Genomic DNA, 12,647 nt, shown 5'->3' with positions numbered 1-12,647 from the left:
AGCAATCAGAGCCGGCTCTAGGCACTAGCAAACCAAGCATGTGCTTGGGGCAGCAGAATTCCAGAGGCAGCATTCCGAGTGGTTGTGTCGGCACAATTCCTGGGGCAGCGTTCCAGGATTATTTTATTTGATTGGGGTGGCAAAAAACCTAGAGCCAGCCCTGCCAGCAATAGAAGCTACATTTGGATCAATCAGAGAGCTATCCATTGAAAAAGTACTGAAAGAAGCAAAGACTTCAGTCCAGAAGTTGATTGAAGGCATTTATACTGAATCCTTAAGTGAAGAGGACAAGAAGTGTTTGTTAAGACAATTGAAAAAGTACACAGACTTGATTCTTAAAAATCTACAAGAGCAACTTGTAGGTTCTATTCAACCTCTACATAGCTTTTACAGATCCCTGTCATATAAGACATCGACAGTTCTTTGAGTGGAGTCAGGCACTACCAGCAATGGGGTTGCTATGTGCTCAGGACAGAATAGAGAATTTGAACACAGAGTGGACTATTATACAATGAATGAATGAAGACTTAACTTCAGCTTCTTTTTTTATCATCAGCTTGACCCAATCTTTGTGCTATGTTTCCTGGGATGAAAGAAGAAAGAATTCATCTCTTGCTACTCCCAGTCACAACAGCTACAGTTGAGCGTTCTTTTTCATCATTGAATAGAATTTTGTGTTCTGAAAGAAGTTGCCTTCTGCCTGATCATGTGAAAGAACTAATAGCATATCAATTGAAGAAATGGAAGTACTGGACACATGAGAAGCCACCAAAGATGAACGCATTACATTCAAGAAGTTCATTAACAGAGTTGTGCAAAATTATAACAAGAAATCAAGAAGGATGTAGATGTAGTGCTTCATAGAAGACTTGAGTAGCCAACTTCAATTTGTGTGATGATTTTAAAACATGAGTTAAATCTAATAAAATTGTCATGAAACATTTTTTCAGTTTTTACTATGGTGTCATATAGCCTCACCCTCACAGTCTCACCCCACATCAGCCCTGACCCCTTCCTCCCCCCCATAGATTCAAGGACCCCCTCCCATTTCAATTTCTGGGGAAAACACTGCCTCCTACTACTGCTAATTTCAGAGTAAATGATTTACTGTCATATTTCCCCCTTTGTTACTTGCCTAGGAAAATAATTATAGAACCATTGGATTAGAAGAGACCGCAAGGGTCATGTAGTCTAACCCCTGCCAAGATGCAGGATTTGTTGTGTCTAAACCATCCAAGACAGATGGCTACCCAGCCTCCTTTTGAAACCCCCCAGTGAAGGAGCTTCCACAGCCTCCCAAGGCAGTCTGCCTCATTGTCCTATTGCTCTTACAGTTAGGAAGCTTTTTCCTGAAATTAAATCTATCTGCTATGCTGTAGTTTGAACCCCTTGCCTCTTATCCTGCCCTCTGTGGCAAGAAAGAACAACTTTTTTTCCATTTTTTTTAATGGAAGCCCTTAATGGAAGCCTTTCAAGTACTCGAAGACTGCCATCATGTCCATCTGTCCCATCACCTCTTTTCCAACTTAAACATACCCAGTTCCTTCACCCTTTGCTCATATGGCTTGCAGATCTCTGGGCTGGGATGCTGGGCCTCGCAGTGTGGGTAGGGAGAATTGGGGGCTGTGCTGTGGTTCTCAACCTGCAGCCAGTCATGTGGCCCACAATGGTTAATAGGCTGAGAACCACTGCACTAGACTATGGAGAGATCTTTGGCTTCATTCTGTACTGTCCTGTATCTTATATAATCATTATCCCTTTGAAACATTAGTGAAAACAAGATGGTTAGCATTTTATACCCACTTTTCTCTCTTTGCACAAGGGTAAACAACTAAACAAGGTTCAAGGCAAGATGGATGAATCTAACCTTTTCTTCTGAAATATAAACCTTCAGATATGATGGCCACTAGAGGGACCCCGGCCTTCACCATACTGTATTAGAATTACTAGTTAAATTATTGCAGTGTACTTGATGCTTTAAAACATTTTTTTTCTGTACCTTACAAAGGGGGGGTTATATCACTTCCCCCATTTTACTGATGGAAAAACTGAGGCTAAGCAAAATGATGTGGTTTTGTTTTTGTTTTTTGTTGAAGAGGTTCAGGACTAAGTGTTCTGATTCATCCTGAGCTCTATGTAACTGTAGATTCAGGGTGGGATTTTCTGAAACAGTCCGGGTTGCCCTAGCTCTGCTCCCACTGAAATTCATGTGAATTTTATCATTGACTTGGGTGGGAGCAGAATTAAGTCAATGCTGAGAACCTTTGAAAATCCCATCCTTGAGAAAAACAGATGTACTCTCAGTTTGGCCTTTGCTCTCTAGAGCAAAACTTAAATTTAAAAGGAACTTTCTCATTGTTTGGTTGTATACCTTTAAAGCTAATACATCCATTAATGATCTTTTTTGCTTATTATTTTTAAATGAGGTGGTGTGTATAAGAATATAATTTGTTCTAAAGACTCACTAATCATTAGAATTTATTCATGTTCCAGAAGAATTTTATGGTAGCCAGCATTTCACAATGTAATACCTGCTTGGGGTGTTATCAGAGTTCACAGGAGAAGACTTCACTACTTTTCCACTGATTGGTGTTTCATGAGATTAGCATTGGTTGAATTGCATTAGCTGACCTTGGAGTGAATAAATGAATGTCTTCTGCCAGCTTAAGTTTTATTGTTGTGTGCTACAAATGTTTATGTATCTTAAAAGCAGGTTTTTTTTAACAATTTGACTATGCATGTGTACAAATTACTGCTTAATAAGTTGTTGTTCGTTTCTGTTATGGAAGTTAATAACTTGTGGGGTTTATTGTCCATTCAGGGATCATTGAGAAACCTTTCAAGGTCTCCCTCTCTGTGTCAGAGGAGAGTATATATTTTAAAGGCTAAGGAAATTCTATCCTAAAATTATAGACATGCGCTATGCACTGGAGTCTGAATTTAGTAAAACATTTAGGAAATAAGATGGTAGTCATATCCTGTGGTTCTATATAGCCAACACCACTAGCTTAAAACAAGCTATGGAAGAGCATAGGAAAAGGGAATGACCGGGAATGGGAGAGCCAGTAGAAGATAACGAGAAGGAAAGGTTTTTATTTTAAAGGTTTTTCTATCTTCTCATCCTTTTCTCAGGTTCAGGTCTAGATTGTCAATTCAGAAAGAAAAATCCAAATCCAAGACTGAGAACATGGTACCTGTACATATGATTGGATGTGTGTAACAAAATGAGTGTTTGCAGTGGCTATCAGACGGTAAAGCGCTGGCTGGTGGTGCCCAGAATTAAATATTGTGAGAACCCAGCTGTAACAAGCCTGACCCTGGGGGTATGGAGACAGAGTCTGCAGGAAGTTCTCCAACTTGTATGAAGAAAGGCCCAGAGCGGACACCGGGGATGGCTGATCCTATGGCAGTCAGAGTGGGAGCAGTTTCCCCCTTCGGAGGCCTTGGTCCTCACTGACCGAATTGAAAGGTTTTTCAAACTGTGGTTTCCAAGGGGCTGGTAGGGGCCCGGGGAGGTGGTTGTGGTGTTTTTCCAAACTAATGCTGAGTTTCTTTTTCCTTTTAATACAAGGGGCGTCGGGGGGGTTGTTTTGTTTTTGTTATTCAGACTCGGTGCTTGCAAGTATTGCTTCATAGAGGTGCCTAGGGATGGTGTTAAGTTTTCCCAACTTACTGGATGAGGTCTTGAGCTGGCCCTGTGTTGTAGTGCCAAGAGGAATCCTTAGATATTGAACCTGGCCCTTGTTGCTGCTAACTTCCCCTGGCAGAAGGGTTATGTAAACAAATGGCTAAACTGTGTCATTTAGCCACAGCCCTGCATTGGTGGTGGCATAGGGTTACCCTTCCTCAGGGGGAACACAGAATGGATTGTGCATTTGGGCTTGTCTTCACTGAAAAGTTAATTCAAATGTTGTCTGTAACTTGAGTGCTGTCCACACACTAAAGCCCTTAACTCAACTGTGGTGGTGCTTTTAACTTGAGTTGGCTGGCTCATCAGTTTGCTAACACCACTACTCTGCACTGTGGATGCAGGCGAGCTCCACTTGAGTATTGATAGTCCTCCATTGCTTTCCCACAATTCCCCCAGTGTGCCCAGACAGGCTCTCTCCCACAGTACAGTGGGATAGAATTCATAGCATGGCTCAGCATACTGCAGCACAAAGAACCACAAGACCCAGAAGGTTTAGGGTGTCTTCACAGCACAGTTAGCAAGAATTATCACTAAAGTGTTATCCCAACTCGACTTCCATCCACAAACAAAAACGTCCAGCTTGAGTTAAGTGGTGCTTTAAGTTCAAATGAGCTGGCCTATCAGGGTACGTCTATAATATGGCCCAGATCAACAGGCTCTCAGGGCTCATGCTACAGCATTGAACATACCTATGTGGACATTGTGGCTTGGGCTCTGAAGCCTAGAGAGGGAAGTGGGCTTCAGGGCCTGAGTTTCAGCCTAAGCTCTTGTCATAACATATTCCCAGATCTAGACCTTAGCGTCCAAAATATGGGTGTTAGCATGAAAACCTCCAAGCTTAGTTACCAGCTTGGACCTGGTAAAGTTGCCACCACCCAAAAAATTAGTGTTTGGGGGAATCTGGTCCCCCCAACAACTTTCCCTGGGGACCCGAAGACTCAAATTCCTTGAGTCTTACAACAAGGGAATAAACCATTTCTCCCCCCCTTCTCCCTTCCAGGTGTTCCCTCCCTGGGTTCCTGGAGAGATACACAGAAGCAAGCTTTGTGAATCTAAACAGAGGGATTTCACCCTCCCTATTTCCAGTCTTGGAAATAGGTACCGAGAGAGAGAGCCAAGCTCTCCCCCACCCACCTCCTTCACCCAGAGGGAATGCAAAGTCAGGCTAGTAAACCTAACACACACAGATTTCCCCCTGACTTCTTTCTCCCACCAATTCCCTGGTAAGCTACAGACTCAATTCCCTGGAGTTTCCCACTAAAGAAAAACTCCAACAGGTCTTAAAAAGAAAGAAAAAATATGTAAAAATGGTCTCTCTGTATTAAGGTGACAAATACAGGGTCAATTGCTTAAAAGAATATTGAATAAACAGCCTTATTCAAAAAGAATACAATTCAAAGCACTCCAGCAACTACACACATGTAAATACAAAAAAAACCCCTATCTTTGTACTTACAACTTGGAAACAGAAGATTAGAACGCAGGAGACAGAAAATTCCTTCCCATAGCCGAGAGGGACAGATACAAGACAAAGAACAAAGAACTCACACACAAATTTCCCTCCACCCAGATTTGAAAAAGTCTTGTTTCCTGATTGGTCCTCTGGTCAGGTGTTTCAGGTTACTGGTGTTACCCCTTTACAGGTAAAAGAACATTAACCCTTAGCTATCTGTTTATGACAGCTCTGTCTACACAGCTATTTTTAGTGCAGTAGCACAAGCCCAAGTCTGTTGACCCAGGTTTCGATGCTCGCTGCCGAGAGCTGCCACTGGCTGCGCAGACATACTCTCACAGGGAGGGGTGTAGTAACTCGAGTGATGCTGGAGCTAGGAATGCAGTGGGGATTGCTTGAGTTACAGCAACTCATCAGAAGCTAAATCCAATCACTCTGTGTAGCTCCCAGGGTTGTTTTGAAGGGCGGCGGTTCCTAATTTGAGTGCAATAACTCAAGTGTACTAACTTGAGCAAACTGGTGCAGCGAAGACGAGCCTTTAATGCCACACATAAGTGAGGGCTTGTCTAGGTGAACATTTAGTTCATGGGAAATGGGGATACGAATCTGTCCTGCACTAGCCTGCCACACACTGTCCATGTGGACCCTGATGATACACCCTAATAGTTTGTTAGTGCATGTTAATTTGCTCTCATTCCAAATCAGGGAAGATCAAAGTGCACGCACAAACTGTTAGTGTGCATGAGCTGGGTCCACATGAACAGTTAGGGTATGCCTACACTGGAATTAAAAACCCATTACTGGCCCATGCCAGCTGACTTGCTTTTGGGGGCTCGGGCTACAAGGCTGTATAATTGCAGTGTAGACATTTGGGCTTGGGCTGGAGCCCAGGATCTAGGACCCTGCAAGGTGGGAGGATCCCAGAGCTCAGGCTGCCACCCAAGCCAGAACATCTACACTGCAATTAAACATCCCTGCAGCCTGAGCCCCATAAGCCCGAGCCAGCTGGCATGGGCCAACCATGGGTGTCTAGTAGTGCATGGCAGGCTAGATTCATACCCCTACCTGTAACAAACTAAATGTGTATATATAGACAAGCCCTGAAAACAGCAACAATATGGACAGCAGCTCAAGTGTTATTTTGCAGTTTGGCTACGTTCACTCAAGTTATGCTAACTCAAGAGAAGTAACTCAAGTGTTGATAACTCACGTTAACTCTGCCATGAAGACATACCCTTTGTATGTATTGGTCAGGTCAATACAGAGTCAGAACTGCCTTTAAAAAATAACAGGATTAAAACATGTAATGCCTATTATGCCTTTAGATACACTGACCATTCTTTATTCTGGTTACTGGGTATTATATCCTCTTTTCTGAAGACAAAATTGGGACATTATAGAAAAATACTGTAAATTCTCTCTGATATTAGAAGCTTATTTTCTTTTTAAAAAAATCTATTTCAATTCCTACTCATTGTTGCAGTCACTCAAAGTGTTTAAAAGAGATTAGTTTCCCTCACTTCATGCAAACTTTACAGAATTGCTGCTTCACTAGAAGTGTAAAAGAAAGTATTACATTTCTTCTTTTTTCTAGGCCTAAGTTGCAGTGATGAATGCTTAGAGTTTCAGTGGAACTGTTTTTGAGCTGAAAAGGAGACAGACCCCTTAATCTTCTTCTGGAATCCAGTGAACAACAGAAATCATTTTAGCTAGGTCTCTAATGAAAGGCCTACTGTTCACTGATCAGTCCCACATGTTTATGAATGTTACCACTGTGCAAACGTCAGCAGGAAGTATACTTTAGGGAAGTTTAGTATATTGAGCCTCTCAGCAGCAGAGATATGTAATAAGGTTTTTCTGGCTTGAATTCACTGGTGTTATACTGATTAAGCTAAGCTTTCCTTCAGTAGGAAAGTGCCCTGCCTTCCATGCTGCAGAGCAGTGCGCGTGAGCAGAAGAGGAAATATGATGACTGCCCTCCAGGCAACAGCTAAATCTGATGGTAAATGCTATGCTGTGGCAGAAGTGGTTTCACTGACAAACATGAAATGACTTAAAATCAACTCTGAAGCTGAGCTCACAGACAAATGCATCGACTGCCTTCTATTCTAAACTACCAGAGTGCAGCGTGACAACACCAGGTACTGTACTTTTCACTTTCTATGATCTACTGTAGCAAAATTTTGTTTGGAAATGTACAGGAAAATATTAGTGGTCATTCCAAAAAGTTTGTTTCCCTCAGCATAAAATAATTTGATAAAGCTTTTGAAAAACATTTCTTGTTACAGTGATGACTGCCATGCACAAATATTCCTTGCCCACGACAGTGCTGTATAAAGTGGGAGCAATCAATTGCATTTTGCATATGGTACGTTTTGCATACCAGTTGATTTTGAATTATGAGATGTTTTACTTTGTATGCACTCAGTCTACAATTAAGAACATTTTAACAAATTCAGTGGCACAAAATCAAATCAAATGATCAAATAAGAGAATTCCATGAGTAATGATGAACTGTGTACTACAGACTGAGGTCATCCTTAAGAAAAGAGGGGAGGAATAGCTCAGTGGGTTGAGCATTGGCCTGCTAAATCCAGGCTTGTGAGTTCAATCCTTAAGGATCCAATTTAGGGATCTGAGGCAAAAATCTGTCAGGGGGTTCCTTCTAACCCTGATATTCTATGAAAAGGATTATTGTGTCTAAAAATACCTATAGGCTTTGCCTAGGGCTGTGCTCTTTTGCTAGATGCTTCTGACTAGTTTGAGAACAAAATAGTGCCTCTAAAACTTCTCTCTGTCAGTATAAATCTTGTATAGTTAATAAAATATAAAAGGCCTCTTATTTATAACACCTTAAATTGTTAAAAGTGGGGTGTGATCCAATTCCATTTTCATTAGCTTCACTATTTTTTTTGTATTTGAATTTAATACAGTTTGGATAATAAAAAGTGACTAGTCTGTTTAAAAGCAGTTATGAGATAGTGATTTGAGCTCATGGGAGTTGGAAGTTAGAGCAGCCCTGAGTTCTCCACACTTGCATATGGATTCATCAGCCCCAAAGCCCCCAATTAGGTAGCCAGGAATTACCAGTGTAAAAGGCACTCTGATCATACTCTACTCTCCTTAATCTGGGCAGAGGGGAAGAGACTTGAGAATGTGAAGATAAATTAATTTAATTCACTTTGGTCACAATATTGTCTTTTATTTCATAGGCACCTCCACAGAAAAGTCCACCCAGTCCCATATTCTGAGTAAATGTGAGGAGGGTAAATCCAAAGGTCTGACTTTACGGGCCAGTCCAGACCTGAATAGCAGCTAAACACACAATAACTGCACCTAACTTTCCAAGCTGCTGAGTACTTTCAACTTCCTTTAACTTTGGTGGATATTAAAGTTGCTTAGTACAGTGATAATCAGACTAAGGCTCCGGAAGCCTCAAGTGGCTCTTTAATGTGTCTCCCGCAGCTCTTTGCAGCACATGATATTAAAACACTGTGTGATTTAATTATTAACCAATCAGGATGCTTTTACTATGTTATTAAACAGTTGTACCAAGGTCTGAGTATCATTGGCTTAATACCTCTGCAAGTAAGGTCATAAATGTGTGGCTAGGAGGGATCTGAAGGCAGCAAGAAATTTTCACTTATCTTAATATGGCTCATTATATACTAATGCCCAGACCTAAATCTGGGTCTCTGCAGACTAACTGGGGGCAGTATATGCGGCTAGGTACTTGTTAACAAAATTATTGCTTTCAGTATTTTCAGTCAACTTTGGGGAAGTTACTGTGAGGTTTTTGTGTGTGTAGGCCATGTATTGGTACCACATCTGTTCTAAAACCCTAATTGTAAAAACTGCACTTCTTGTTCTAAGGCAGTGGTGGGCAATCTGCAGCCCACAGGCGGCCCATCAGGGTAATCTGCTGGTGGGCCGCCAGACAGTTTGTTTACATTTGCAGCTCTCAGTGGCTGTGGTTCGCTGTTCCCAGCCAATGGGATCTGCGGCATGCCTGTGAATCAAGATCATTAGGCTGCTATTTTAATTCTTTGTAACTACAGTATCCTGTTCTAAATGTGTATAAACCATGTCAACTGTACAGGAGAGCTTAGAGGAAATGTATGAAAGTAAAATACCCAGATCATAGCTCTGGAGAAACAACCTCCAGAGAGTGCACCCAGAGAGAAAAGGTGTAAACAACTGAAATGGTGCAAAAAACCAGTACCAATCAGGAAAATGTACATCTCAGAACTTCAGATAAAGAGCCTGAGAAGCAAATTGTCAGCATCACTGTGACAATATCAGCTGACAATCTGTAATAGTGGATGACTAGAAATTCTAACAATTAAGCATATCTTTAGGAAGATTAAAAGAAAATATATTGTAAAACGAGCTAGCAGGCTGTTAGTGTGCTTTAAGAAGATCTCTTACAATTCCTTAATTCAGAAAGGATAGACCTTGTTAATATAATCTTGTAGTACAGCGAAAGAGAATTATTACCCAATCAATGGGGAAACTGCCCTAAGCTAAAGAGAATAAATGCATCAAGAAAGGGAGGGAATGGGCTTCTGTCTGAAAATTGCAGGGGAGACAGAGAAATCAACTGTCATTTTAATCTCCATCACAAGTTAATATGATGGGGCTGGTGCAATGCCATGGGAGCTAACGATTCCAGTTGCCATTCTTGTGGCATCTGGTTACTTCTGTGGACTTGCATGACCTCAGTGAAATGTGTATGTTACGTAAGGCCTTGTTCAAATGGAAGTCTTTCCAAAGGCTTCAAAAGGCCCTGAATAAGGTACACGTACTAGGATAATATAATTTGGTTCTCCCTTCACTTTCCTCTCGGTCTACTTGTCTATTTACCTTTTCTTACCAGCTTCTCAGAGCATGGATCATGCCATCTTCTCTGTTTAGAAGGCAACTAGAACACTGTGGGCGTTACACTGATATTATCATTAATTACTTCCAGTATCATGACCTGTTCTTAGAGGTCTATTCCTTTTTGTTGTCATTGCTTTTTTCATTTGGGGCCTGATCCAAAGCTCACTGACGTGAATAAGCACTCCCATTGATTTTAGTGGGGTTTGGATCAGACTCTTCAATCATTTACATGAGTCTATTTTTTATTTTAATGTGGTTTGTTTTGTTTTACAGAATCCTGAAATCCCAACCTCTGTGTCATAGTGGAAATCATGTGGCACCTGACAAGCTACTGGTAAGAACAAAAAACTCACTAGAACAAATGACTGTTTCTTCCGGTTTATGAGTGAAAGCTCATTAGAGTTGAATACTGGCATAATAAAGTCTGCATCAGCATCATAAATATAACAGTAGTGTGGATATAAAAATATAATAAAATATAACAATAATGTGACTTGTTGGTGTGGTGGTATTTTTATCCAGTTTCTTCTTAATCTTTTAAATTACCAATGGCAGAAGCTGCCTCCCCAAAAAAAACCAACCCCCCCAAAAGAAACCGATTCCACTTACATGTAAATGTCATGTGTAAATGTCTCAAGTTCAATTTTTCTGGGAAGTTTAGAAACCATCAAAAAAAAGCAGTTTAAATTATGGGACTGGATTTCCCTGTGTTACACCTGTTTAAGGTCAATACATTGGTTGCACTTGTTCTCTGCATGATTTTGAGAATTCTAGGAAAAACCATTTGTTTATTGTAAAGACACTCTAGCCCCTCTATGGTGGGTAAAAGGGCTAGATTGGCATAGAGGAGCCCTAAATAATAATACCTAGCTCTTATATAGGGATTTTTATCAGTGGCTCTCAAAGCACTTTACAAAGGACATAAGTATCATTATTTCCATTTTACAGTTGGGGAAACTAATGCCCCGATTCTGCGTGTTGGAGCTTGCTCCCACAGAAGCACTATCAAGTACAGCTCTGAGTCTGCCCTTAGAGGATCCCCTTGCATAATGGAAGAAGTGGGCCACAGCGCACAACACTGGACATTTTGGACAATGTAGTAGTCCAGCGGGCAGCCCTGGGAAGCTGCTATAACTTAGAGAGTCCTACAGGGCCCCTGCCTCTACCTGGGCTGAGCTTTGTGCTGTGCCTCTAAAGGTATGTCTACACTTCAAGCTGGTGTTGAGATTCCCAGCTCGAGGAGACATACCCACGCTAGCTCTGATGTAGCTGGTGCATTAAAATCGAACGTAGCCATGGCAATGCGAGTAGTGGAAGGGGCCAGGTGACCCCAATACCTGCCTAGGCGTCTCTGATGGGCATACACTTTGGGCAGCTAGCCACTCTCACCAAAGCAGCTACATTCTATTTTTTTAGCGTGCTGTCTCCATCAGAGCTAGCACAGGTTTGTCTCCTCTAGCTGGGAATCACACCTACAGCTCAAAGCATAAACATACCCTTAAAGGCTTAGCACAGAATTTCATCCACTAGATATCTTGTCATCTCACAGACCTTCTCCAGAGTAAAAGTATTACCCTAGCAGAAGCCTCTTCGTTGGTACTGCTAAAGAAGATTTGATTTACTGGGATTCATCTGCCAAATTTGATAGGTAAAATGATTTATAATATAATACTGCGCAAAACTTTTTTGGAGTTATGTGACAAGCAGAGCTATGGGTTTCAATATGCCACGGTCAAATAGTTTTCCTCTCTTTGTCACTTTTTAACTACCAAGTGGAGGCCTATAATTTATCCATGTGTTAAGCTATGGCCAAGAAGTAGTTGCTGCAGAAAGTAGTAGTAGCTGGCTGATCTTTTAATGTTTTCTTCCTTATTTAGATCTTTGTTATTTGAAGAGCTACATGTGTTTCTTGAAGTAAAACCCTTTCATATTCTTTGAAATACCTTTCCAAATCCCAGTCAGCCAGTACACACAAGTTATTTCCTCATTCCACGTGTATTTTCGACTTTTTGCATAAGCTGTAGGAGCTTTGAACTTCAGTCTGTATGTGTAATGAAGGCAGACAGCCAGACTCCAGCATTGCTTCAGGGATTGATGCAGTATTTCTCAGTATATTTCAGATAAACAGAAGGTAGGAGTGAAGTATGTAGGAAGTATTGCCTGTTCTTTCATGATAAAGTTAAGGGTCACTAGACATCCTGACACTTTCTAACCTATTTAATTGATGTTTGTCTTCAGTATGTAGTATCTGATCGTGTGTAAAACAGACACTGGATTTTAATGAAACTCCATATTCAAATCCTTATTCTGAAAGATTTGAATTTTGCGACTTGACTTATGGGACTTTAATGAAACTCCAAATTCAAACATTCCAAACTAAAGTAATATTCTCACACATATCTCTATATCTGGATGTAAGCTCTAATATAGACCTTGTAATTTCTGTGCTAAGGCGGGCTTTCCTGGAGTTTTGAATTGACCTAGCATGGATCCTTACAAGCAGTTAATCTGTAAAATCTATATAATTTAGTCAAGTCATTTATCATGATATGTAGAAGAAGGATACTGTGTCATCTTGTAATACATTTTTATGTGCATATTGGGGGTGTAGGTTTACTGCCC

At 41.0% G+C, this 12,647-nt stretch overlaps 1 protein-coding gene across 1 annotated transcript in view; it reads left to right on the top strand.

Annotated features, from left to right (window-relative positions):
* The first annotated feature begins 7,032 nt into the window (after positions 1-7,032).
* Positions 7,033-12,647, top strand: part of LOC115656007 (arylsulfatase D-like) — a 28,438-nt gene continuing 22,823 nt past the window's right edge. The window contains exons 1-2 of the mRNA XM_030572185.1: positions 7,033-7,285; positions 10,299-10,359. Coding sequence (XP_030428045.1) covers positions 10,337-10,359 — 23 coding nt within the window. The 5' untranslated portion in view covers positions 7,033-7,285; positions 10,299-10,336. The remainder of the gene's footprint in view (positions 7,286-10,298; positions 10,360-12,647) is intronic.

Source organism: Gopherus evgoodei, chromosome 1 (genome assembly GCF_007399415.2).
Source record: "Gopherus evgoodei ecotype Sinaloan lineage chromosome 1, rGopEvg1_v1.p, whole genome shotgun sequence".
NCBI lineage: Eukaryota > Metazoa > Chordata > Testudines > Testudinidae > Gopherus > Gopherus evgoodei.
This window is presented reverse-complemented; position numbering and strand designations above follow the sequence as displayed.